The 27,707-nt window shown below is 45.6% G+C and overlaps 1 protein-coding gene and 1 long non-coding RNA gene across 4 annotated transcripts in view; one reads left to right on the top strand and one right to left on the bottom strand.

Annotated features, from left to right (window-relative positions):
- Positions 1-24,375, top strand: part of LOC141413726 (uncharacterized) — a 37,522-nt gene extending 13,147 nt beyond the window's left edge. Inside the window, exons 2-3 of one of the 3 annotated variants that reach the window (XR_012438558.1) lie at positions 23,360-23,506; positions 23,982-24,375. This is a non-coding gene — a long non-coding RNA (uncharacterized lncRNA). The remainder of the gene's footprint in view (positions 1-23,359; positions 23,507-23,981) is intronic. The other 2 variants (XR_012438557.1, XR_012438559.1) reach the window with 2 other exon arrangements.
- Krt32 (keratin 32) lies at positions 21,018-27,348 on the bottom strand. The gene is made up of 7 exons (XM_020152065.2): positions 26,827-27,348; positions 26,109-26,191; positions 25,785-25,941; positions 24,365-24,526; positions 24,157-24,282; positions 23,256-23,476; positions 21,018-21,473 (listed from the first exon to the last, which is right to left on the bottom strand). The coding sequence occupies exons 1-7, from the start codon at positions 27,295-27,297 to the stop codon at positions 21,344-21,346; spliced, it is 1,350 nt and encodes a 449-aa protein (XP_020007654.2). The 5' UTR covers positions 27,298-27,348; the 3' UTR covers positions 21,018-21,343.
- Between the last annotated feature and the right edge of the window lie 359 nt (positions 27,349-27,707).

A 27,707-nucleotide genomic window follows, 5' to 3' on the forward strand; every position in this document is an offset into this window, starting at 1 on the left:
GATCCAGAGATAAACAGCCCTGCCTTAAGGAGCTCACGATATAGGGAACTGTTAGAAGGTCCTTCATGCAAACACAAAAGTACTTCCTTGTTACTTCTGCCTATTGCTTTCATTTGTTCCTTCCTTCCTTTATTCCTTTCTTCATTTATTCATTCAACAGACATTCATTTAGTACCTACTTTCCTTCCTTTATTCCTTCTTTCCTTCATTCATTCAACAGGCATTCGTTTAATACCTTTATCACCAGCCAGGCATGCTGGTGCTGGAGATATGTTAACAAGTCAGAGAATTTTCCCTTTAGCTACTTCATTTTCTAGTTCTACCCATAGGATCCCATAATCCAATCATCCTCATCATCATCAGCACTCTGTGACGGGTATGACATTTCTCCTTCCTGGCGCTTCATTAGCTTGGTTCGATGTCCGCATGCCATCTTGGGTATATTCCTCTGTATCCACTCCTTGTAGTTCCTATCACTTTTAAGTTTCTGCTGAGGTTAGATGAAAAGACTGCCAACAGGTGGCCCTGAAGACCTTTTTGCCTGGGGCTTTCATGTGCACTGTGCTGGTACCACCAGCAGTTCAGCCATGATGATGCCTAGCCACAAGTCGGTCCCATAAACAGTCAGTGAGACCACGGGGACACTTTCACATAATTACTCTGTGTACAGATGTGGGTGATATTTGCAAGACATGGTTCACCTTCTGGTCATCTGCTCTAAATACACAATATTTATGAGCTCTTGGTTTGTCACAACTCTTCTCAAGACACTATGTGATAAATGAGACATTCTTACCTCTCACAAACCTCAGAGTAGGAGAGCAAGATCTTGTACCTCAGAAAGAAGAGGCCTTAGAGATACAGGAGAGGCACAAAAGAGACTATCTAGAATTCAAAGATAAAGAAGACTTAGATAGACAGAGAGGGTTTTCTGGAAAAGAACAGGAGCATAAGTGAACATTTGAAAGCAAAAACACGTAAGTTGGGTTCAGAGGGGGCTGGGCACCACTTCAGGAACGCAAGGATGTAGCCAACAAGAGGCTTTCCCCATGCATTGGACACCCAAAGGAACAGGTTTCACTGGCACAAAAAATGTGTACATAAAGAGCCAAAATACCATTTTTAAACTCTGTAATACTGAAGTTTATGTTCATCTAGGCTAAGGACATAGTGTGCTTCCATTCTTATAACAGACACTATTAAGCCTGTGGGAAGAGACCAGGTGGTATGAGGTACAATGTTTGATAAATATCAAGTGAAGTAATATTTATTAACATCTGTCATGTGCTGAGAATCAGGTTTGGCACAGCAGTATTTCATTGAATCCATCTTTCTCTCTCTCTCTCTCTCTCTCTCTCTCTCTCTCTCTCTCTCTCTCTCTCTCTCTCTCTCTCCAGATTTGCACTACCATATAAATGTTGACTGCCTACTATGTGCCAAAAGGTTTTACACTATGTGCTTTACACATAATCACATTTTAATCCTTACAACCGCCTTGCAAAGTAGTTACAAAAATAAAGAAAATAAAGCTTGGAGCTTTATTAAGTAGCTTGACTGAACTCACAAAACTAGAAAGAAAGCACAGTCCTTGAACTGTTAACCCCTGCCTGCCTGACTCTCAAGACCTAGTTCTTTTTGCTCTCTTGGGCAACCTAGAAGGGGCTAGAGAGTGGAGGTTGGACTGAATACCAAGCCAAGCTAGATACCAGACATCCATTCAGTTCATTCAGCAAACAGGCACAAACTCACCTGAAGAGCCAGAAATACAGCAAGGGATAGAACAGAGTCCCCTGGAGGTGTTGGGGAAAATGAGAGAGATCATCAAAGGAACAGTGTAGGAAAATTAATCCAGTGCCCGCTACGCACCCTTTGTGGACTCTCTAGCTCACGGCATAGCACCTCAGGCCTAATGTGCACTCCATAAATGGAACCCCAAAGAGCAGCAGCCAGTGATGTGCACAGAATGCACATAGCACAGAGACAGGGCAGGAGAAGCGTCTACAAGAATCATAGCAGGGTGCGATGAAAACCAAAACCATCCACCAGCAGTGCCACTGGTAGGGAAGACAGGGAGGACAGGGATGTCCCAAAAGATTCCACCGAGCTGAGCAGCTTACGCATATGAGATCAAAGGAAGAAGAGAAACCAAAGATGACCTGAAATCCCTCCTAGGTTCCTGAGATAATCGTGTGCTTCAAGGAAGCCTGGAGATCAAGGGAAAGAGCCAGCTGAAGGGAAGGCACTGCATTCAGGGGTTAGAGATGAAGATCTAGGCCAGGAGGGAGCCTCAGAATTGTCTAGAATCACTGAGAAATTGTCCTCTGACTCCCACTAAGACTTGCTAGCCCTGGTAGGCAGGTAGCACTGGTTGGTTTGGCCTGCAGGCTCACACCTGAATAGCGACTGTCATTCTCAGTGGTATAGTCCATGTCCAAGAGGGGAAGTGAAGTGATGTTTGGAATCTCCAAAATAGGTAGCAGAGAAAATATTTTGGTTAGAGGGAGTGTCATTTGAAAACAAGCATCACCTGTGTTCTAAAGAGGCTGTCTTTTAGTCATGATAGACATTTGGCATTTATATAAATATATATCCATAGAAGTTTTTTTGATAGTACTGGGGATTGAACTCAGTGTCTTGTACTTGCTAGGCAGGCACTCTACCACTTGAGCCATGTCACCAGCCCTTTTTACATTGGCTATTTTTCTGACTGGTCTTACTTTATTCTGGAGCTGGCCTAGACAACAATCCACCTATTTGTGGTTCCCTGTGCAGCTGGAATGACAGGCACATGCCACACTCCCATCTATAGATGCAGTCTCATGAACTTTTTGCCAGGTGATTATCTCAATCTCCACTACCCAGAGAACTGGGATTATGTGTGTGAGCCACCATGCCTGCCTGGCATCTATATTTTTAGAAGTTAAAACAACATTAAGCAAAAAGATGAGGTATTTTTTTATTTTATTCTTGTCAAAAAGATGAAGGGAGGATGTTGAGAAAGAGGAGAGAGAATACACACATTTGCCTTAGGTATTACACAACATAGAACACACACATACATACCACTAAGTAAAATTCTCTAGCCCAGAATTCCACCTTAGTTTCCTCGGCCTTCCAGTGGAGACAGGGTGGGAGCAGCAGTGGGGTCCTCCCCCAAGGTTCTTTCAGTGACTAAAGTGTCAACTTCCAAGGGCTGATAGCTGGCCACCCTTTCCACTTCACTGGGCTTTGTGGAAAATTGCACTTAGAGTCAAAAACCCATGAGTGGAAGGTCTGGGGAGATCCAATTGGTGTTATCATGTGAATCCTCAGAAGAGACATGATGGATTGGCACACTAGTGGTGCAGGAATGGTAAACTGAAGCCTGATGGGCCCAGTACTAGGTGGCCCAAAACTAGATCTGGTCCTAAACTAAGGGAGCAAAGTTCTCAGGGGAAGAAAAACAAGAGCCACCTGAAAACAACCTGATTGCCTCGTTGTGACCAAAGGAAAACCAGTCATCATATCTAGATTCGTGGAGATTCAGTCCATGAGGACATGGTGGAGTGGGGACACCAGAGAAGGAAACATATGTGCAGATAGGAGAGTCACCTTGTGAGAAGAAAAGAGATTTGGGATTTGCTACCAGTGGGAGCCCTGAGTCCTCATGGCCCTGTCATATGTAAGGGTCATACCCACTCCTTAAAACAAGATTCTTATGAATTATTTATTAGAAGGAATGCCCCCTTTGTTGTCCTAAGACAACACAAAGAATTCTTTTCCTGGTTTCAGGTAGGCCACTCAGAGTGAGAAACAAGAGTTCCAGTACAACTGTGGCTGGTTTCATTGCTGCTTATAAGTTGGATAAGAGCTATGATCAAACTTCCAGGCCACCACCGTGGATGACTAGGGCCTCTGGCACTGTTAGTAGAGATTTCTCCTTCAGCTCTTCTGTCCTGCTGAAGAACAAAAGACTTTACCTGCTTGTTCCCAGGAAACCCCAATAAGCAAATATCCACCAAACACCTTCTACCTGGCAGGAACATTGTATGGCTAACCCCTCAACCATAGTGAAAGGACATTGCAATTATTCTGCTTCTACAAGTGAGGAATGGGTCTCACTAGAGTCTAGTGAGTTCGCCAATGTCACTGCACCAGTGCACTGAAGTGGAATTTGAACCTAATTCTGCCCAACTTTAAAGAATACTCTCTTTCTGCTATATGATCTCACCACAAAGAAAGACTTATTTCACCTTTGGCACCAAGGTACATAGTTGAGCTGGAATCTGAGAGTTTCTTTCCTTTAGATATACTCTGTGCCTGCCAAAAACTGGATTGACTAGCGCAGCCCCTCAGGGGCTGCTCTTCTACCTGTTCTTCAATTGTGTCCCGCTGGAAACCACCTTGGCCTGTGCCAGAGCCTCAAGTAAGAGGCAAATGGGGACCAAGAGTGTTCTGATGGCAAATGCAGCCCTTACCACCAGCACTTGCAAAGCAGCAGAAGTAGAAAATCTACACATCAGTGGCAGCATCTCTCTAGAGGGAACTGTTCTGGGGAAGTGAGCCAGGGCCAACACAACTGTCCCCAGTGCCCATGCTGGGACTCCATGCCTAAGCCACTGAGCAGGAATTCCATACTTCATGAAAAGGGCCAATTTGAGTGACAGGAAAAACTTGGCAATTTAGCCAAGGCAATTCCCAACATGACCTCCCTTTGACTAGATTGGAACCGTAAGTGTTGTGATTTTGCTCTTAGACAAAAATACCAAGAGGCCAAAGATGCCAAAAGCACAGTAGGGACATGTTAGCTCTGAGCTGTTCCAAAAGAATTCAAACTTGGCAAATAGCATAGCTTCCTTTCACCAGTCTACAGAGATCCACAGGAAAGGTAAGTGCACATTCAATGTCAAAAAAAGAAAGGCCTTTGTCCAAAGGCTAAGACCCCCAGCACCCAACAGAGCAACTGGCAGTGACATGTCAGGGCCAATTAATATCCTTGAGGGCCTTGAGGGCCGGGATCCTTTATCACACCACACAAACAGAGCCCCAGAAAGACAGTACTTGGTATGGAAGGAGGCTTGCCAGCCACTTGATGCAGGAGCCTTGGTGCATTTTAGGAGATCCTGAAACAATGGAGTGGAATCAAAATTCAGCATTGCAAAAAAAGAGAGGGAGATAGAGAAAGGCACAAACAAAAGCCATTACTTAGAAGGATATGCTACTTATTATTTAGTGAAAATGTCTCCAGTAAGTCTGGTATTTCTGAAAGGAATACAAAGTAATAGGAAAGAGGATATCCTACTCTCAGTTCCACCAGTTGTAACCTCCATCACTGGAACTCAGAATCAGCTCCCAGTACTGGCTTCACTGGCCAAGGGAGGACCATGAGTAGGGGCGGAGGTACAGCTTAGACCAATGGAGGCAGGAATAGAGTATATGGCAGGGAGTCTGCTAGGAGAGAAGAAAGAGTTAGACAAAGGAAATAAAAATGCCTCGGTGATGGATGGACAAAGTAAGACCAAAGGGCAAGGATACCAACCAGGTATACAGACTGAAAGAATCAATGTCAACAGTTCCACTGCCATCTCATCTGTGTCTTTGGACACAGGAGTCCTGAGGGGGTTCACTGAGGAGGGAGTGAATAAAGGACAATATGTAACATCCTATGAACATAGGAGAGGTGAATAAGTCCCTAGGCGAATATGCAGAGGAAAGGTTCCTCACACTGAGGTCTGTAATCACTTCAGTTATCTCTGAGAAATCACCTGAAAGTCAGGGATGTGTGGCTTGGCCAGGAATTATCTAGATCACATACTTGCAGTCCTTGCTCTCCAGAAGGTTCTGGTGCATGTTGATCTTGCTCTTCAAACAGGTTCTGATGTCCAGCAGCACCTAGTACTCCTGGCTCTGTGGTTCCAGGTGGGCCCTGATCTTGGACAATTGCCCCTCCACATTGCTGACAAGGCCATTCATCTGGGCAGCTCAGAGCCAACAGCCTTGGTTTCACGCAGGAGTTTACATGGTCTTTCTATAATAAGAGGTAATGGTATAATAGACCCAGATGCCACAAAATTCAGTGGTAAAAAATCATGGCAAAACTCACCAGGCCTGAGGCCAATTCTAAGAACTTCCAAGACATTTCCAGAGTTCTGGAAAAATTATTGTCAATATGTCTATGACTTTTCACCAAAAAAATCTATGTCATATTCATCCAATACTTGGCAAAAAGTGGCAGCCAGAAAAATCTTGTTGAATGAGTACCTTAACTTTGTACTTTATTCTAAAAGAAGTGAAATTGACTTTTCATGGGAACCATTTCGCTGGGTCAAACCAAACTTAACCACAAGGCCTCTCCACCATGAAGAGATACCCAAATTCTGAGCTCTGACTAAGAAATTCAGTTTAAGGAACTAATTAGTGAGTCTTCCTAGATGCTATTACCAGGCCGTGGTGTGTGGCATCCACAGTGTGCTAAGGGTGAAGGAGGACATGTACCAGGTTGTGCTGGGCTTGGTGATCGAGCTCAGGGCATTTAGCGTGTGTCTCAGCTCCAGTATCTCCAACAGGAAGCACCGTAGCACATTGCAGCAGGATGTGGCCTGCAGGATGTGGTCCACAGGCTGATGATTTCAGACTGATGCATAGTGGGTCAAACAGCAGGTCAGCTCAATGAATTAGAACAGAGCCAGGAGGCCTCCCTACTCTATAGCACAGCCTTTGCCTAAGTTTGGAACCACTGCTCCACTCCTAACCATTTGGCTTAACCATGGCCTTGTGCTGACACTTCATCTCCTCTAGCTTCTTATTTTAGTTCATAGTGAGCTCAGTGTCCAGCTCAATCAGAAGCTTGTCCCCCACCTCGGAGTATGAGATTCCTGCAAGGATGCACACTGAGTGAGAAGGGGCTTTGAAAGAGCAGATAGCACCTGAACTTTTCCCCTGGCAAGCAGTAGGAGGGGAGCCCCCACACTCATGCTGGTGTGAAAGTCTGGTCCAATGGGAAGAGCCCATTTGGAGACCTTCCTAATTCACAAGGCAGGTCTGCCACATTGCAGAGGAGGGCTAGACTCTCAGACCCGTATGAACATTTTCTCCTGATGTTACCTGAACCCAGGTTGTAATCTGAAAGTCAAAGGACAGGGGTGCTTTCTCATCTGCCCTGAACTCTACCCCATAATTCTGAGCTCACAGGGCAGCACCTGCTCATGGTTGTTTTGAGCAGAAATGCTCCTCCTTCAGAGACTCCTGCTTGGCCACCAGGTCAACCTTGGCTAGACTCAGGTCATCCAGGAGCTTGTGCATCCCACAAGGGTCCACCTCTACTAGCTGGTACAGAAAGAACTCATGCTTTCTGTCACAGGAGATGTGGGGTCAACAAGAATGCCAACAGGATCCCCTCTCAGATGTCTCCACCTCCCACCTTGGATCCTTCATCACCTTGGATCCTCATTTGTTCACTTGATCGACATTCACTATGTTTGACCCTTTGTCTACAAAGGTCATAGTCAGGACAGTATCATTATGCCCATTGACTAGATGGGAAAGTGAGGCTCACAGAGAATAAGTAGGTAGTCCAAAATTATGTTCCTGGTCAAAAATAAATACATGGACTAAATCTAGGTTGAGTTAAGTTAACTTAAGTTCTGGCTTCAAATGCAGTGTGCATTCTGCTATAATAGAAGTCATTCAGCAGAAAGGGTAGCTAAAAGAGACTCTGGAATTTCAGTTTACTACTTTACCACTTGGATTGGTTATTTTCCCTTTTTGCCCCTTTCTCATTGACTCAGCTACAACTCTTAGTACCAGGGAGTTCTGATGACTCTTCTTCCCACTGATGGATTTGGCCAAGGATCAGTGACCTTGTCAACAACATTAGCTCAGTCTAATATTGCAGTGACTCAATTGTGCCTCTGGCTACAGAACAAACTCCCTTATCCTCTAGATATGAGGAATTTGGGGGATGACACAGGACTTAACCAATCTAGACTATTTCTCCTCTTTTTTGCCTTAGTGCCTTTCTTCTCTTCCATGCTGTATAATGGCCATTTCTAGAAACAGGCCACATTAAGGTTAGGAGAAAAGGGAAGTGGACACTTACTCACTGATTTATTCATTCATCTAGTCAAAAACTATTTGGGGGGCTACAGTTCAGTCTGGGCAAAAAACACAAGACCCTACCTGAAAAATAACTAAAGGAAAAAGGATTGCAGGTATAGCTCAAGTGGTAGAGCACCTGCCTATCAAGCATGAGGCCTGAGTTCAAATCCCAGCATTGCCCAAAAAACTATTTGTTGAACACCTACTATAAAGCAAGCACTGTGATAGTCATGTGGAAATACAGCAGAAGAGAGTAATCCTCTGTGCTCTCTTGCTTGATTCTGAAGTCATCAACAGATTACCTTGGTATTGTCAACTTGTATAATCAACCTGACATTCTCAGCCTTGCTGCACAGGATCTGAGGAATGCCAAGAAGACAGTTCACGTACAAAATACCATTCTCTGGACTCTAGGTCTCTGTGTGGTATCTACACTCATGTCTCAAAATAATCCAAGAACTAAAAGCTCTTTGGATCTTAAGTGGCTTTTTGTCTGCCGTGTCCTTCTCCCTTCCTGAGATCCAGCATACCCAAAGCTATTCAAACCTCATTTGGGGCTAGAGCTCTTCCTAGCCTTGAGATAAGATGGTAATCTAAGAACACACTTGTCTCGTGGCATTTGCTCAAGTCTTGGACATGGCTCTCCAGCTCTGCTTTCTCCCACTCCAGCTGGTGAACCTTCTCCAGGTAGCTGAACAGGCAGTCATTCATGGACTGCCTGGTCTCCTTCTCATGACCACTCAGGCTCTTTCACTGCATGTCCCACAGATTCTGATGCTTTTGAGATTATTGCAGGTCACTGGCAATAAGCAAGCTGTATGGCAGCTGTGGGACAGACAGAGGCTGGATCTGCCCAGAGGAGTCAAACTCATTTGGTATATGCCAGGGTAGCCAAGAAACCCAGGGAGGCAGTCTTGGCCTTTGCCCCAGGCAGCCCCTAGCATCAGTGGAGGACTTGAAAATAATTATTTCTCTAAGAATCTTGGTGTTTCCCAGAAAGTAGGATGAGCTGATGCAGGAAGAAGTCACAGTGCTGGGCTGAAGCCGTGGAAGAACTTCCGACCACCTGAGAAGGCAAGCCACAGAGTCTGAAAACCTCTTCTGCTCTTATGTCCCACCCTGGGTGGGTGTTGGCTCATGTGCTATAACTTCACTGCCTGATTATCTACCTATCCTTGTGCTGTCATCCCGTTGCTCAGCTATCAAGTTTCCATCAGCAGTTCCTCACCTCATTTAAAGAGCCTCTTTGCTGTCTCGTATCAGGTTAGCTATTAGTATATATAAATTATAACAGAGGCTTACACCATGGGGTTTTACATATGCATGCACTGTACATTGATCAGATTAACCCCCTCTATTGCTCTCTCTCTTCCCCATCCCCTACTATTTTTCAACAACTTTTAGTGAATCGCTTTGTGCCACCTTTATACATAGACACGATGTATTTCAGCATTGTTCCCACATCCTATCATTCTTTTTCCCTCTCCCCCATCATTCCCTCAGACAGTCCCTTGATTGCAGTCATGCTTGTGTGTGTGGTGTGTGTGTGTTTTAGGTCTAGATTCTGCATATGAGAAAGGATGTGTGGTCTTTGTCCTTGTGTTCATTTTCAAGAGACAAAAGTTCTTTTAGCCATCAGGTGCTTGTACCTTGACTAGGTGTTGGCCTCTTTGTTGATGCCCCTACTGAAGGCAAGCATATCAGTCCTACTGGTCAGTGGCTAAGCAGAAGGGACAAATCCCTATGGTGACAAAGGTGTTCACTTGGGTTCAGATTCAACCAGCCTTCCCTATACAGGGAGAAGCTGATACTTGGTTTTGGTAGACATTTTGGTGTTTGGTTATCAAGAAGTTTTACATTTCTTCTCTCTATCATTCTTTGCCCTTTAGAGGAGCAATAAGTCTTAGATAAACTCATTCATTTAACACAAATCTCCTGGCAACATCCTACATACCAGGCCTGTGCTATTGCTTGATTTCTCCTTGGTAAAGCAAGATACAGTTGCTACCACCAGGAAACAAACATAACTAGGGCAGACACGGGTTTTTTCTTGTTTTTGTTGTTGTTGTTCTTTTTGTTTAGTTGTTGCCAGTACTGGGGGTTGAACTCGAGGCCTTTCACTTGCTAGACAGGCACTCTTAACATTTGAACCATGCTACCAGTCCTTTTTGCTTTGTTTATTTTTGAGATAAAGTCTCACTTTATGCCTGAGCCAGTCTGGACCACGATCCTCCTATTTGTGTTTCTCTGCCTAGTTGAGGACAACAACATGCTACAGCCATTGGTTAAGATGGGATCTCATGAACTTGCTACCCAGGCTATCCTTGAACTACAATTCTCCCGATCTCATCCTTCAGAGTAGCTAGGAGTATGTACTTGAGTCACAGCGCCTGGCTTAGACGTGACTGTTTTAAACAATGTCTGAGAAATTCATCAGTACGAGGGGAACTCAGAACCATAGCTGACCTGGATAAAGCAGGCAAGCTCAAGATTCCAGAAACAAACAAAAATGAACAGTAACATTTTTGAATCACTAATATAAACTGGTCCATGAAGTGAAAGGACATGGAGTTATCATTGTCACTGTGGACCCTCTTCATGCCTTGCTTCCCTGACTCTAAAGTCAGTTATTCAGCACCTACCATGTTTTAGGGGATTGACTGGTGCCCTTCTTTTAATCCTTACTACTGTCCTCTGATGTAGGTTTATCTTAACTTTTCAAGGAAATAAATAAGCCACTGAGGACCGGAGATAATGAAGTCATTTTCTAAGACCGACCTATTACAAAGTGGAAAAACCTGTTCTCAGTCTCAGCTCCTCCCAACTCCAACTCCAGGGCCTATTCCTGTGCAATTCACCTTTGCTGTCACCGTACCTCCAAGAAGAACAAACATGTCATTGTAAGAACTAAGAAGTTTAAGATGTAAAACACAAATCTGACATTCTATATTACCATCTTTGTGTCTCAGAAAATACACATATCAGGATACCAAGCAATAGGGCAGGGTTTCTCCAAGGCTAAGTAAGAAGATGTCCAGGACAAAGACCGTCTCCAAAATGCCCCACATTCTGATAGCTCTTGGGACTGGGAAGCCAGGACTGCTGTTTTCTCTCAAAGTTAGTAGTAGTAGAAACCGGCCCCTAAGAGTAAGAAAAACCTAATTTAGAATAAGAGCCCAAAGCAATTATAATGACATGTTTGATAAAATGAATATTCAGTGTTCTGAGCATTGAGCAAAAGTTAAACATGTATCTCTCTAAGGATTAGCTATGTATGCATGAAATCCAGGCTATGAGAGTCTTGTCAAGAAGAAACGCAGAATTGGATAATTCTCTCCAGATTGGGTTTCCCAGGAATGATAACTAGTGGCCAGCACTGACTTAAGGGTCAGTTGGTGCTCACCAGTGAAAAACCCTGTATAGACACTATCATTATGAGGCATCCCCAGTTCATCCTTTAGAGACCTCTGGGTGCATTTTACACCTTCAAATTCCCCTTTGTAATTCTTCTCCACCTCATGACTCAGCAACAACCTTCTCAGTAAATCAGAACTGGACATTTGAAGTTGTTTGCTTTAATTTTCTAAATAGAATTCATCTTTCAACCTTCTCCTCTGGCAGGATACATTCCATGAGCTACAAGCCATGATTTCTTCTATTTCACGATATGTGTCACTTGTTACTTTATGACATTGTTGCTGATGCTTTGACATTCCTCCCTGCTAAAGCTGGATCTTCTGGCTCTGGTTTGACTTCTCCTGAATACGCTGCTCTGCATAATGATGCTGATAGCATGTCTCTTTGTAGACCCACTTGGTTCCACTGATTCGTGTTTTTCTCAAAGAAGGTGAATGTGCAGTAGAGATCTGACTTCTTCCCAACAATTTACAAAGAGTCCCTTTGGCCCCTCGTGTCCAAATATAAGCCAGGTTCAGTAGCAAGATGAGTAAAGATGAGTATGAGAAATTATAACTTACATCCCTCCTTCACTCACCTGTGTACACAAAACTCCCTGCATGGGATCTGACCTTAGAATTATCAATATCTGGAAGCAAGAGGTTTACTGCAGCCCACAGTGGGGAGGTGAGGTTTTAGGATGCTATTTTCAAACCATAGTGTTTGAACATATGGGTGTATCTCAACCAATGGGAGAGAAAGGTATGGAGTTGCAGGCTAGCTAACACCTGCAAAATGTGCCTACCTCACAGCTTACTTTTTTGATATCATGGATCCTTCTGCAGGAAGACGTAGGGGGACTCAAGCCTTGTAGAGACAATCACCCATCACACACTGCAATAGATGCAAAGATTTAAGAGAACTACTATGCAGACAGCCTAGTCCTGCCATGTCTCCTAGGAGTTAGAAAATGGTACACCAGAAAAACACAGGTCATGGAAACCATGAAGACATAAGAGAAAAGGCTGAGCATATCAATTCAAGGTATCTAATGCTGACAGTGACAAATGAGAAAAGTACCCTTTGTGTTCAAGTTAAAAATAAGACTTTATCTATACTTGAATGTATGCTCATTTATGATTAAGAAATCAAACAAAAAGAATAAAGAGTACTTGTTTTGTCCTTATCAGATCACTTTAAGTTGTATAATAGCACATGGTGCTGACAGGAGTGTAGGGAAACAGGTTTTGTCATACACTCTTCATGATGTAATCTAATATGCAATCACAAACTTCCACCTCTGCACTCAGGCATAGGGATCAGGGGCCCATGCAGCAGCACCTGTGAGCTTCAAACTTACCTCCAACAGCATCATTTGCTCCTCCAATTTCCCTGCAGTCCATCCACATAGGGAGAGGGTTTGTAAGGCTCTGGTGGGAGATAACTAGGGGAAGAGATTCCAGAAGATGGATTGGGAAAGTTGAAAGTGCTCTAAAAAATGATGGAGGGCTGGAGGAGTGACTCAAGCTGTAGGAGCACCTGCCTAGTAAGCACGAGGCCCTGAGTTCAAACCCCCATACCTCCCCAAAATAATGAATATAAAAAATGATGGAAACATTAGAATTCTGCTTCAGCTAGAGTAAAAATAGGTCTTTGGCATAGTCCAAAGATCCTCATGGTGGGAAATATGACAATTGATCACATTCTCTTTCAGAAAAGCCCTCTCTGGCTTCCCAGGCAGGTCACGCTCTTTCTGATAGCATCCTCCCCACCATTGGTCTGGTTCTGTCCATATCCACAGAGCCTGGCTGCAGAGTTGGTACCCCTCAGCATGTGTTTAATTAAGTGAGGAAGGAAGAAACATAGTTTGACCAAGCAAAGACACTTGTATGCTGAACCAATTAATTACAATCATAGATTCTTAAGCAATTTAGGAAAGTAGATTCACAACCAGGGTTATGCCTGTGAATTAACTATCCAACCTACCAATATATCTCTGAATGAGGAGTTGGAAAGAAATGCACAAAATTAGCTCTTATGAGCCAATAAGAGCCAGCTCTTGCATTCCATTTGACCCCACTTTCCAAGTTCAACTTCATGATATTAGATTTCTTGAATATTACTTTATTTTATAAATTCTACAGGGAAACCAAAAGTAGATCACATATGATGACACATGCAATAGAGCTACCCTTAGAAAAGAAGAAATAAACGTGGTCCTAGTGCTGCCTATACACAGCCTCAACATCTCACCAGTCACTGAGATGCTCTGTTCCCCCTTATTGTCTCCAGGTCCCAGGTACACCATGGGTCTAAGAAAACTCAAGCAGGGCCTGCAGAAACCTCTAGAAAGGGTAGAACCAGCTGGTTTGTTTGTACATCACTGGGAACAGCCTTTCTGCTAATGATGTGTGCCCTTCTCCAAAGTCATCCTCTACCCTTTCTCAGATACATCCTCTGGCCCACATGGGGCAGTTAGCAAGCATTAGGCAGGAATAAGCCCACACAGACAAGATGCCTGTTGATAAGGAAAAAGGGACAGATTTATATTTGATTTTACACTATACTGAAAAATGTCAGTGTCTGGACATTTTCCTAAGCTAGCTTTGTTGTCCTCAAAGGCAGTGGTTCTCAAAATTGGGTTGTCCAGGACTGGCAGAGTGGCTCATGTGATAAGAGCACCTGCCTAGCAAGTGTGAGGCCTGAGTTCAAAATTGGGTTGTCCAGCCAGCAGCATCAGTATTGCCTGGGAATTTGTTAGAAAAATGCATTCTCAGATCCCACCTGAGACCTACTGAATCAGAAATTCTGGGGTTGGGACCCAGTAATCTGTGTTTTAATAAAGCCCTCCAGGAAACTCTGATGAACACTCAAATTTGATCACCACTGCTCTAAGGACAGACAACAGTCCCAAACACAGTAATGTTTTGATGATGTCATCTGTAATGACACAGTAATGACATGATGTTGTATGTCTATTTAATGCTCTCCAGGTGGCTCCAATGTACAGCCAAGGTTGGGAAGTAGTGACTTAGAAGAACAAGAACAGAAAGAATGGGAAAAGAGCTAGAATGAAAAGCAGAGCTTTGGAGTTAGGCAGAAATGCAGACTCTGGATTTATTGCAGGTTTTATTTAAGCCATGGAGCTCTCATTTTCTCTTATGGCAAACGAGGATTATGAAATCCATTCTGGGAGTTACTGGAGAAGATTCACATCCCAGAAACTAGAATTATCATTTGCTAATGAAGCTACTTTTAATAAAATACTACAAGGCCAAAAGTCCTTATCTGCAATTCTTAAATCCAAACTACTCTGAAAATCAAGTTTTCTCATTACTCATTTATCTTCATATAGTGTTTATACTACTTAGTATAAACAGCAATGCTTCATGGCAGAATTAACAACATGTTTACCTACAAGGTCTTCCCCACACCCATCAGGGGTATGGATGGGAGCCCAGACATTGGGGCTTGGCAAAGAACCAGTCCTCTTGCTATTTGTTGAGTGTCTTCAACGTGAATGCCAAGATTAAAGTGTTGATTCTGAAGGATGGTTGAGGGCTGTGAAGGTAGGGCCACACCTCTGTATTATGTGAGGACCCATCTAACATGTCAATCACCCGCAGAGCACAGGCATTCTCAGGAAGGAAGACTGCCATGGGTTCACTCATCCTTGATCCAGAAGTCCCAGAGCCTAGCATCCAGGATGAGGTTCCTGAAATCATAAGGGTGGATGTGGTACCCATGCAGACAGAGACGGGTGCTGGGAGGAGAGGTTCTCAGATAAGATCAATTTCTTCCTAGAACTATGAGTTAGGACAGGACTGTGGGACACACAAACAGGCTGTGAGCCAAGTCATTTAGACTCATGACCCCCTTTGCCGGCTCTCAACCCTGGTCTGAGTCTCCTCTGAAGCACCACCGTCTACCTGGTAACAAGGAACCTGGGGTCCTTTATTGTCCTTGACCAGTACTAAGTGAGAGTAGACTCCCTTGTCCTGGTTGTAGAAATTAGTGACAGTCCCCAAGGCCAAGAAACCAAACAGACAGGACTAACTTATTTGGCCCCTCTCATTCTTCTACCTGCAAATGCTGCTGGGCAGGGGGGCGGCGGGGCGGTCATTGCACTAGAGATCCATACAGCCTTTGCCATCACTGCCTTTGCAAGATTCTAGGTCCATGGTCTTTAATTCAGAGCAGGGGCAAGATCAGCTGAGGGAAAGATGACTCTGCCCAGTGGGGACAGCACCCAAGCACAAGTCCAGGAAACCTTATTGCTCTTCCTGGCCGACCTTAAATTGGCCTCTCCCTCTTCCTAGATGTTTATTCCTTCTCATGGTTCTTTTTAAAACGCAGCAATTCCTCTCTCAGGGACCCCTCCTGGGCCTCCAGTTCACCTGGCCCAGACTCGCACCCTCCAGCACCTGCCTATGTCAGCCCCCACCAGTTGGCAAAAGCCTAGTACATTCTGGATCTGCCATGATGAGCAGTCACAGCCCCCACCAGTTGACAAAAGCCTAGTACATTCTGGATCTGCCAGATGAGCAGTCACAGCCACTCTACTTTGCTCTACATTTGTTCTTCTCTGGTCAGGATGCTGGGATATTGGCTTTGACTGGCAGAATCTATAGGCTCAAGGAGAGGGCTACTCCATGGGCTCCTCTCTTTCAGGTGGGCCCCAGAAAAGCAATTTGCAGAATGGTTAAAAGTGCCCAGGTGTGAGAGTGCTTCCATGCCCAGAGCTGTCATGGAAATAGGCGTAACACATAAGCTCCCTACTCCCCCATAAATCCTCAGTTTGGCTGCCATCAGAACAACCCACCAGCAGTTTTTCAGACCCCAGGTAAGTAGCTCCAGCACACATTAAAAAAAAAAAAAAAAAGGTGGGGGGGGGTTACTACTTCAGATTCCCTGTTATGTCCTTCACTGCTGAAAGAGATGTTCTGGGTTATCTCTTTGAAAGATACCTCATCAGAAAGCTCAGTTCGCTCCCTGAGTGACCATATGACTATCTCTAATGACACTGGCTTTATGATGCAGCAGGGCTCTGTTGCCAAACAGGCAGAGTTCCCTGGGCACAGGGGCCTCTGATCTCTGCGTGGGAATGCCTGGAAAGTCTGAACAATAGAATGGGGGGATGTCAGGTTATTAGAACTAAAGGGCACTTAGTATGCCCATTCAGCCTTTCCATGCTCCAGAGACCAGATTGAGGCTGTGAAGTCCACAGAGGCACAGAGCAACTCAGACTAGATTAGGCGGTGTGCTCCCAACTTTGGCACATTCTGTTTCCTCTACAAGATGGCCAAACCTTTTCTGTTAAGGAGTCAGCTAGTAATATTTTAGACTTTGCAGGTCATATTATCTCTCTGCACTGCAACTACACAACTCTGCCATGGTGACACAGAGCAGACATAGACAATCCAGAAACGAAGGGGAGGGCCTGTGTTCCGTAAAACTTTATTCACCAGAACAGTCAGCAGCTGGATTTGACAGTGGGCTGCCATTTGCTGCCCCTTCCTCTACACAAAACAATGAATGAAGCCTAAAAATTGGATCCTTCAGAGCACACAGGAGATGTTCCTGGAGCCCGAGGGCAGAGGCACAGGGCGAGCACCTGGGAATCACATAAACAAACTCCAGGACTGGACACCAGACTTCAATACTGGGGCCTCCTCTCCACCAGGACATTTAGGCCAAGACTGTGAGGCCGTTCAGATTTTCTGAAGCAAAGCAAGTCTTCTGTGCTCTTGTTTTTGAAATGTGGGCTTCAGAATGGCTCCAAAAAGTGACTCAGCTGCCATTGTCATTGGGGAAATAAGAAGAGAAGTAGTTTGTTTCCTAAGCAAATTTTCCTTAACTACCATTTATTGAGCACTTAACAATCTATAGGCATTGTTGCAGGCATTACGTCCCAACAACAGGTAGAATTATTCCCATTTCTGAAGGGAAGGAGGCTAAGATACACAGAGACTAAAAGACCTGCCAGAATCACACAGCATGTAAATACCAGAACTACGAGTCTAGCCCAGGGTTTCTAAAGACAAACCACTGATCTTTTTCATTGTGCCATGATGCTCTTTGTGTTTGTCTAATTGTTATAGCTAAGGGAAACCACATGCAGGCATGTACCACCATACTGGGCAAGAGAATTGTTTTATTATTAGTGATTTTTCCAGTGATAGCCTGGAAGAATCATATTCTTTTTTGACCATATTAGAAATATTTTCTTAATACAGAGGGGAGGAAATAAATCATTCACTGCAATTCAGGGTCTGCAAACGATCCTGTCTCCCAGCCACTGTGCCTATTGCTGGTCTTTCTCGCAGGAATTGTCAGCTTCCCAGAAGAGCAGTGCTTCTGACAGCTGTCAGTCTCACCATCAGAAGAGAAGCCTTGCTGTAGAGCAGTGAGTGGCAGGAACCAGGCCCAGACTCTTTCATGACATTAGAGAAAGTTGTGTCTTGAAAACCACATCCTTTCTTTCCCAGTCCTACTGTGGGAGGATCCCTGATACCTGTGGGAGTTTCACCTCAACATCAAATATACCAGAGTTTTCATTACTTAACCATGGCTCTGCCTACATTTCCCTATAAACCAGGGTTAATTAAATCCAAATGCTTTGATATGAAGACAGGGTTCCTCTGAGAATGTACATGTATGGAACACTCCAAGAAGTCCTGGTGCTAGTGGGACATAAATATTTTCCAAAGCCCGCACCCATGGCTTCTTCACACATCAGTAAGGGGCAGGCTGGGCAGAAGGATAGTCCCCTTAAAGTACCACCCAGACATGGAAGATGCTGGTCATCTGTCTCCAGTACTGGGAGTACTCCTAGCCCTGTACTACAGGGCTTAGTTTTATACAAAAAGCTTTAACAGGTATTTGGGTGGTCAGACAAGTTGCAGTGCAAGTTGCAGTGATATTCAGGTGTAGTGCTGGGCCAAGTTGGATTGGACAATGTGTGCTGGGGGGAAAAGAAGCCCACAGAAGTCTCCAAAGGGTCTAGAGACCTGGACTCCTGGCTTACCTATATGACTCCTATCCAATTGCTCCTACTCAGCTCTTGCCCACAGCCTAAGGTCTGCTCTTACCCTGTGCCAAATGTCAAAAGGTCATGGAGATTCTGAGTTGGGTGGTTGCTAGTTATTTTTAAAAGCAACTATATTCCCAGGGAAGAGTTTCAGCATCTCAGATAAACTGTCTCCATTTCCTTAGGGAAATAAGGAATGAGAACAGGGAAATATTTATTGCCATGAAATAATAATAAGCCTCGGGTATTTGCAGAAAGCATAAAGAGCTTAGAGAGACCTGTTGGGCTTGGCATCAAAAGACTTGGCTTCAATTTGCACCTGTTGGTTGTGAGTCTGTGAGCACATCTTTCCTTCCCCTTGGGTCTTTGACTCTTCATCTGTAAAATATAAGAGCCTGGGCCACATCATCTGGAAGGCTCCTACTGGTCTGGCAGACTAGGGCAGCTAGTCCAATAGCTCTTTTTTTGATGTCGGAAATATTCCATATCTGTATTATCCTAGTTGGTACCAATTAAGACAATGTGCACATAGCCACATAGAGTTAGTGCAACTGGTGAATTGATTTATTTTAATTGTGCTTAATTAAAATATAATACAAATAGCCATATGTAGTTGTTTTGGACATACCTAGGATTCTAGAACCAAAGATTTGGTCTATTCTAGCTAAGAATCTACCAAGCACAGAAAAGATTACCAGTTTGCTCACAGTTAGGAAGAAATCCAATTAGCCAGAAGCCCCTCTCCCTTGGCACCACAGCACATTAAAATTTTACCCACTCACCAACCAGTAACCACAACTGGCTGAGAAGAATTTTTGTGTCTCCACTGTCAAGCTAATGGCCTTGTCTTCCGGGCAGGCATGAGGGATCTTGTCCAGAGAGCCCCTGGGCAGTTTCAGGATCCAATCCGTGGCTCATCATTTCTTGGCAAAGTCAGAGGGCAGATACTTGATAGAAACATCACTCAGCTCATTAAGGAAGAGTTGTGTGTTTGGAGGGTGAGGTTCAGAAAAGTATTCCAAGCTCTTTCCTCTTTACCTGCCATGCCAGTCCATTGTCAAGGCAGGTCCTTCACCTGTTCTCTCAAATTGAGCCCTGTTTTTCCACGCCACCACCATTGCCTTGGTGGAAACCTACTGGCTTCTTCCATAGACTGTCGGTCAGCTTTCCTCCTGCCTTCCAGCTATCCTGTCTGCATCTTGATGAATCTTTCTAAAATACCACTTGAGTCATGTCATCCTTGGGCTCATATCCTGCAGCAGCCCACCCACTGCCTTAGGGAGAGAATCCAGGCTCTTGTGGGGTGCCCAAGGCCCCCCACAGCCTGGTGCCTCCTCGTGCTTGAGATTCATTCCCATCAATCTCTCACCCAGGAGCCCACTCAAGGCCTCCCAAGTGTGGCAGATGCTCCCCTGCAGACCCCACACACATATCTACCTACTTATGCTCCCTCCACAACCTTTCTCAAATGCCACCAGCTGCAAGAAGCCTTTTGGGATCCTCAAACTAACACTTTCTCCCAATCTTTGTTAGTAGGAACTTGGCAGTGTAACACGATGGTTAAAGCAGTGCTGCTGTGCAGGTAGACTTGGGTTAAATCTTTGTCCTTGCATGTAATCCTTGACATCTGACTTAATCACTTTCTGTGCCTCAGTTTCCTATGTCTAAAATGGATACAGTGCCAATCTAACAAGCTGATCATGAAAGCTACATGTGTTAATTTTTGTAAGATGTTTAACACAGTATTTGGGGGCATTATAAGAATGCAGTAGGTGGCAGCCATTATTATTGTTGTTCCTGGAACTATTATTTTTGGGCTCTTACTGAGGAAGGAGTGGGGCCTTACATGCACTGGTCTTAGCTCCCCCTCCTGGATGGTGAGGATCACGTGCATTTTTTGGTATCCCCTGCAGCCAGCGGTAGTTTGTAAATAGTGAACATTCTGAGTGTAAGCATCTCTGGAGCCTAAAAGCTTTCCATTTGAGCCCTGGGTCTACCACTTACTAGCTGCTTAACTCTTGGGTAAGCCTCTTAAGCCCTGTGAGACTCAATTTCCTCATTTATAAAATGTACAAAATAATGGTACCTTGTTCATAGATTGTCACCAGGGTTAAATGAGGCACTATTAGCAGGGTGTCTGGGGACCATCATTTGGTTAGCCGGCCTCTAATGCAGAACCTGAACCTAGTAGGCACTGGTGAGGATTTCTTGAATGAATGATCCCAGTGTCCCAGCTATAATGAGATTTAGGAGTAGGTATTTTTCTCAATTACAGTAGTTTGGCCTAGGTTTTGTCATAATCATCTATCTCCCATCTCTCTTTATTCCTTTATTACTTGGCCCTGGACTAATTGTCTAGTTTTAACTGGGTTATCCCATACAGGCCTTTTTAGTGAACACCTCTTGAGCCTGTGTGGAAACAGAAGAAGCATTAAAAATTAATATAAAATCTGGGCACCTTCCTCTTGAGCCCAATTGAGTAGAATTGGCTTATGAATACACCAGTGAAAGCAATAAATAAAGACACACTGGCAGGGCCATTGAATGAGGCTTTATTTTCCAGTTAACTAAGAACACGTGTTCTTTGAGGCAACATAGACAACCAGAAGCATCACTAAAAAGAACCATTTGCCCATGGAAACAGAGGAGGAAGTTTTGAAGCAATGGGGGCGAGGGTGCCCTGTAGTCTCAGAAGGTGTTGCAGATGGTCCACTTCCTACTCCTTCTCAGGGTATCCTTGCTGGTTGAGGCTGGTTCTGCTCTTTTAGTGCTCACTGAACTATGATCAGGCTTGACCTGAGGAGACTCCAGGACCCACACTCTGAGAAAAGCTGAGGGACTTCAGTAGCGGCCAGGGGGACAGGGTGAGCAAGGCACACAGACAGTGCGAGGCACATAGACAGAGCGCGGCACACCTGCAGACTGCACACAAGGTGGGCAGGAGGGAGTGGAACATGGATTACAGGGCAGCCTGCAGGAGAAAGTCACAGTGGGGCAGGATTAGTGGAGAAGCCCAACTAAGCAGCATATCTTACCAATTCTTACCCCTAGACACCTCTCAGATGGATCCACTATGTACTTTCCCTACCCAGTCTGCCTTGTCCTGACCTCCATCATCTTTGCCTCTGTTACCTCAATACCTCCACTTTGGCCTCTCCTAACAACTGTCAGTTTAGGGAGCAGAGTAATCTCCTATAGACACCAATATTATCATGTCCTTGTCCTGCATAAGACCTTCCGCGGCTCCCACTTGTGCTGCATGAGGAGCAGCTTCCTTATCTGGCCCTGCATGGCCCTGCTCCCACCTCTTACCCCAGCCTCACCTCATAGCACTGGTGCTCTCTGAGCTCAAGCCTTCTACTAGTTCCTCAGTGGACCACACTACTCGGGTCACAAAACTTATGCCATGTCTCCTGTTTCTAAGTCACTCTTCCTCACCCCTTACCTGATTAATTCTTTCTGTCCCTTAAGAGCTCGACTCAATTATCATATCCTCCCTAAAGCCTCTCCCCATCTCTGGGCCAAACCCACAATGGCACCACATACCTCCTTCCATAGTGGTCACTAATTATTCTATTGTGACATCAGTAACTAAGTGTGTGTGCATGCACCTACCCTGCGTACCTGACACTTGGTAATAATGTGTTGAATAAGAAGAAATAATAAATGAGTGTGGAATGATCACATGGCAAAAGGAAACAGGATGACTTCAGAGACTGACAGGCCAGGGCTCAAAACCAGAAACCACACACTGAATGTTGGACAGAGCCCAAACAGTGCAGAGATGCAACAGGAAGCCTGAGGATCACACACAGCTTAAAATGTGTTTAATTTGCCTAGAACTCCTTTTTTTTTTTTAATTTTTTGAATTAAAAATCAGAAGAGTTCACCTTTTTAAAAATCCAGATTGCCTGCTTCTCTGATTCAGAAGACCCAGCAGCACTAGACCTGCGTCTTACTCAGTACAACTGACTGTGAGGGGCAGCACTGCCCTTCCCTCCCTGGAGGCCACACAAGCTCCCTGGTTTCCACAGTCCCCACGTGACCCTCATCATGAGGGTCCTTGTAGAAGTCTGGTCCTTATAGAAGTCTGACTTTTCAATAAATGCCCTAGGGGATAAGATTCTGAATGACAGCAAAGCAAGGCTAAATGTAGAAATTTGCTACAAGAGGAATCAGCCTCACCATCTTCTGTGTCAGATAACCAGCAAGTCCTGCTGATCCTGTCTGCCCAGTGTTGAGGCTAATGTCTCCTCTGTTCTGATCAGGCCCTCCCCATTGCTTACATAGGCCAGGGCCAGGGCCTCCTGAGCAGTGTCCCTTCCCAGGTCCCCCTCAACCTCATTCTTCCCACTGCTCTCAGGGTGATCTTCCCAAAAAGCCACTTTGAGTTTTTAATTGACTCAGTCAAGAAATATTTACTGAGCACTACTCTGTGCCAAGTGCACAAGTCAAATACATCCTGTAGTCTCTGTATTCTAGATACATACCAGCTAATGGGAAGATGAGTGGTAAAGCAGATTCTATCATTCCCTCCTCAAAAAACGAAAGGCCTTCCACTTGCCTATAAAATAAAGCCCCTGCCACCAGTAGCATGACCTCTGTAGTTGTTCATAAATGGGCCCCAACTGACTGTTCCTGTCCTGCTGCCCACCACAGCTCAATCACATTCAGCTACCTATTGCCCTTGCTTCCTATAACCTCCCCCAACCCTGACATGAATCTCTCCAGAGCCTCTCCAGAGCCCACATACTTGCTGTCCTCGCTCTCCAGCAGGCCCCGATATGTGTTGATCTCACACTCCAGCCGGGCTTTGACATCCAACAGCACCTTATACTCCTGGTTCTGCCGTTCCAGGTCACAGCGGATGTCAGCCAGCTGGGACTCCACGTTGCTGATCAGGCACTGCATCTGGCCCAGCTGGGAGGTGTAGCGGGCCTCCGTCTCTGTCAGCGTGTTTTCCAGAGAGTCCCTCTAAGGCAAAGGAAAGATATAACATGACAGGTAAGCTATTTTCCACAGCCTGGTTCAGACAAAACCAAGAAGAACTAAAGTCTTAATGTGGTGTTGGGAATTACCCATCTACCTAAGTCACCACAGGACTGGGAGCCCAGAAAAGTCAAATGACTTGTTCAAGGTTAAACAGAAGGTTTATGATGGAACCAGAGTTTGAACCCAAGTCCTAAATCTGATACCCTGATACCCTGATACCCTGAAACTGTAGGCTGGCTTCCGGCTTTGGATTTGAGGCTTACTAAGTGCCTTCCCTATGGCATCATCTAGAACAGTGGTTGTTTTTTAAAATACCCAGGCTCCATTGCCAGAGACTCTGGTCCTGTTGAGGAACCTAGGTATCAGGACTTTTTAAATATCTATGGGTGATTTTGAGAACCAGGAGTTGGAAGGGCAGGCTAAACAGAAAACAGGCCTTCTAGGGGAGTCACGTTCGACAGTGTCCCCCTAACCCACATTTGACCAGGTGCGTGCCCTTTTGTCTCAGAAATGGGTCTTGAGAGAAAGCTCCCTCCAAGAGGAAGGAAGGATACTGATGGCTGAATCCACCCCTCTTCTTCCTCCTTCCTGCATGCCTGCACCCACACCCAGTGCTGCCCGGGATCCTGAGCTGGGTTGAGTCACCCAGCAGCAATCCTCACCAGGCTGTGCTGGGCCTGCAGCTCAATCTCCAGCGTGTTGACCGTTCGTCTCAGATCTATGATGTCTGACTGGTAGCTCTGAAGCTGCTCAGAGCTTGTGGCCACCTGCTTGTTAAGCTCCTCCATCTGCAATAGGGGAAAAGACAAAGCTGGGAGCATCTTCTCCGGGACACTGAGGAGCCCAGGCCCCTGTGAGAGGTACACCCACCTGCATGTTAAACCATTCCTCTACATCCCTGTGGTTGGTCTCCACCATGGTCTCATACTGACATCTCATCTCCTCCAGCATCCTAGTCAGGTCCACAGGGGGCGCAGCATCCACCTCAATGTTAAGGCGGTCACCAAGCTGGTGTCGGAGGACACCGACTTCCTGAAAAGGCACAAGGACAAGTGTGAAAAGTCACACAGAGCCAACTCACCTCCCTGGGAAGACATGAAAAGGTACAAAAAAACTACTGAAGATCTCAACATCAGCATTAGAGGGGCCCTTCAAGGACTGCAATCCACCCTGCAGTATCTTAATGGTCTTCCAGTTCCAGCCAGACAACCCGTGACACCTCTTCTCACCCTGACAAGAGCAGCGGCAAGGTTCATTTGATTCATTTGGGCTAAAACGAGAAACCCATGTCCCTGGTTTCCCCATCATCCTCCCAGCCCTGTTCATCTGGGAAGGAAAGTAGTGGAGCCTGGCATCCGTTAGGTCAAAACCTAAGTTAAAACTAGGGCCTCCCGCCAGCAAGAGAAAGTTGTCACTGAGGTGGCCCAAGTATGTGATAATGCCTCATTAGTGGCTTCTTGACGCGGTTCCCAGCTCCCTGGTTTAAGTGGGATGAGTCAGGTGCCCTAGGGTGCCTCTGTGAGTGAGTGCATGGTGACAGATTGTTACTTTACACTTGAGCCTAAAGAAACCCAGCCAGGATCCACTTGTTCGTTCAAATCCCAAGTAGGGAAGTCCTCCCAGGGAAGGAGGAAAAGAAAAACTCATGATTTGGGTGGGTTTTGCAGCCTACAGGTGCACAGGATAGAGGACTTTTCCCTACAAGGACCTGTAGGAGATAAGGAAAGAGGAAGTGAAGGGCTTCCCTGTGGTCCAGCTACATAATCTTACATGCAAACAAAATGAGTGAGGGTTGGGACAGAAAAGAGACAAAAACCACTGCAGTCTAACACTCTCTTGGAAGAGAGGGACTCCCAACCCCCAGCAGTTACCCCAGCAAAGTCAGACAGGACTTTGGTTGTGAGTTTAGAATATAACCTGCCCCTGGCTTCACAGTACCACTCTACCTCTGATATGACAGAGGAAAAAGACAAATGAAGTCACTATGAGCCAGCATGTGGCAGGAGCTACATTTCTGAGCACCTACCAAGAAACAGGTGTTCCATGCCGATAGCCTGTATCAAATCCGTAATCCATGTCATATTCACTAAATCCTCAAAATATCCCTTGTGATAGTGTTAGCCCCATACTATAGAGGATGGGGACTCAGAAAGGTTATATAAATTGGGTAAAGTCACAGAAATAATATGTGGCAGGCCTAGCAATTTTAATCCACATCTACCCAACCCCAAGCCCCTACATTCTTCCCATTCTGCCTCTATGGCCACCTCAACTTGACTTCTGGTCTCACCTCCTCATGGTTCCTCTTGAGGTACAACAGCTCCTCCTTCAGAGACTCCACCTGTGCCTCCAGGTCAGCCTTGCTCAGGGTCAGATCATCCAGGATCCTACGCAGACCATTGGTGTCGGCCTCCACCAGCTGCCGCAGGGCCAGCTCCGTTTCATACCTGCACAAGGTCAGAACCAACAACTTGAGGGGAGAAACTGTAGACAGTACCCAGGGAAGGCCTTGAACTGCAGGCACTTTCCAACTTTTTGTGAAGGTAATGGAAAGCAAACCCAAGGTATATGGGGAGAAAATCCCCCTACCCCCTGGTTCCCTAGCCAAGCTCACTTGGTCCTGAAGTCATCAGCTGCCAGTTTGGCATTATCAATGTGCACGATCATTCTGGCATTCTCTGCCTTGGTGCACAGAACCTGTGGATCAAGGCACACGGAGTGGGTTAGCCCAGGATGAAAAGAAGGGAAAAGAACCCAGTAAGGGGAAGACAGTAGTGAAGTCAGGGCTCACAGCCCTGCAGCCTTCTTTGAGGAAGCCCCTCCCCACTGGAACTCTAGTTGTCCTTAGAGAACTTGAGAGTCATTTTTTAAGCACTTTGGTCTCCATAAATTTAAATGCCCCATTTTGGATGCAGGGCGATACAGAAAGAAAGAACTCCATTCTGTCTAAAGTCACTCATGTGACATTTACTGACACTCAGCTATAAATGTTGTTTCAAGTGCTTAACCTGCATTTTCTCATGAATCATCTTAGAATCCTATTAGATATGGCCATTATAACCCCCATTCTACAGATGAGGAAACTGAGGCCTAGAGAATGGGAAGGGACTTCGCAAAGTCATGCAGTGACTCAATGGTAGAACTCAGACTAGATCCCAGGGCTCTTCCTGCATGTAAGGGCTCTGACTGAATACCCAAATTATGAGATAATCCTATGCCCTAGAAAGGTCTCTTTTCCCTGAACATGGTTTCATATAGTAAAGCAGTTCAAATCTGGAGTACTGGCTCTTCCAGATGCCTCCCCAGCAAGTCTGTTCGCTGCTCACCCTCACCTTCTGCTGGAGTTCCTCAATGGTCTGGAAGTAGGACTGGTAGTCAGGACACATGGTGAGCACCTGCGACTGGCAGGTCTCTTGGATCTTGCTCTCCAGGCTGGCATTCTCCTGCTCCAGCTGGCGCACTTTCTCCAGGTAGCTGGCCAGGCGGTCATTCAGGGACTGCATGGTCTCCTTCTCGTTACCATTGAAGGAGCCCTCGCAGAACAAGCTGCAGGTAGCCATGGAACTGGCTGGCCGGCAACTGCTGGGCCGGCATGAGCTGGACAGGTAGGCCTTGGAGAGGCCGCTGGCTGGCCGGTAGGTAGGCACGCAGATGGAAGGCATGCAGGATGCCATAGGCTGGCAGACATAACCTAGGCACAACTCAGGCCTGCAGCTCACACTGCTGGAGCAGACAGAGGAAGGCCGGGAGCAACCCTTAACAGAGATTGGTGAGGTATTGGTGACACAGCAGTTGGATGTCATGTTGGGGAGGCCCTTCTTCCTCAGCTGCAGCTCTCTGGATGTCTATAGACTCCATCCTGCCCAGGCCTTTTTATACCCTTGGAGTGAGGGGGCTTGCACTAGAAAGTCATTATGGAGGAGGGGAGGAGGGGGTGTTTACACTCAGTCGCAGAGGAAGCTGCTAATTAATTTGTAATTTGGTTTCCAATAAGGAGTTCCTATCCTCATAAAAGAGGCCAAACTTATCATTTGGCTAAAGCAGGACTCTGGGCTTCTGTCATTGGCCACCAGGATAGAGTATCAGGACACATGTTCAAAGGATCTGCTCCATGCCTGGGCCCTCATTATCAGGGAGTGGCTAGTAGCCTGCTCTGTGTCACCATTGGCCTTGCCCACTGAGCCCCCACTTGCACCTACCCTGAGGAAGCCTT

The sequence above is a fragment of the Castor canadensis genome, chromosome 11 (genome assembly GCF_047511655.1).
Source record: "Castor canadensis chromosome 11, mCasCan1.hap1v2, whole genome shotgun sequence".
Classification (NCBI taxonomy): Eukaryota; Metazoa; Chordata; class Mammalia; order Rodentia; family Castoridae; genus Castor; species Castor canadensis.

Bases quoted from the DNA above. Each gene is read 5' to 3' on its own strand.
- Krt32 (XM_020152065.2), bottom strand. From the start codon at position 27,297: ATGACATCCAACTGCTGTGTCACCAATACCTCACCAATCTCTGTTAAG. The intron at 26,192-26,826 runs GTGAGGGTGAGC...CTTGATCCACAG, and splicing joins TTGAGGAACTCCAGCAGAAG to GTTCTGTGCACCAAGGCAGA. The intron at 24,283-24,364 runs GTGGGTGTACCT...CCCCTATTGCAG, and splicing joins AGGAATGGTTTAACATGCAG to ATGGAGGAGCTTAACAAGCA.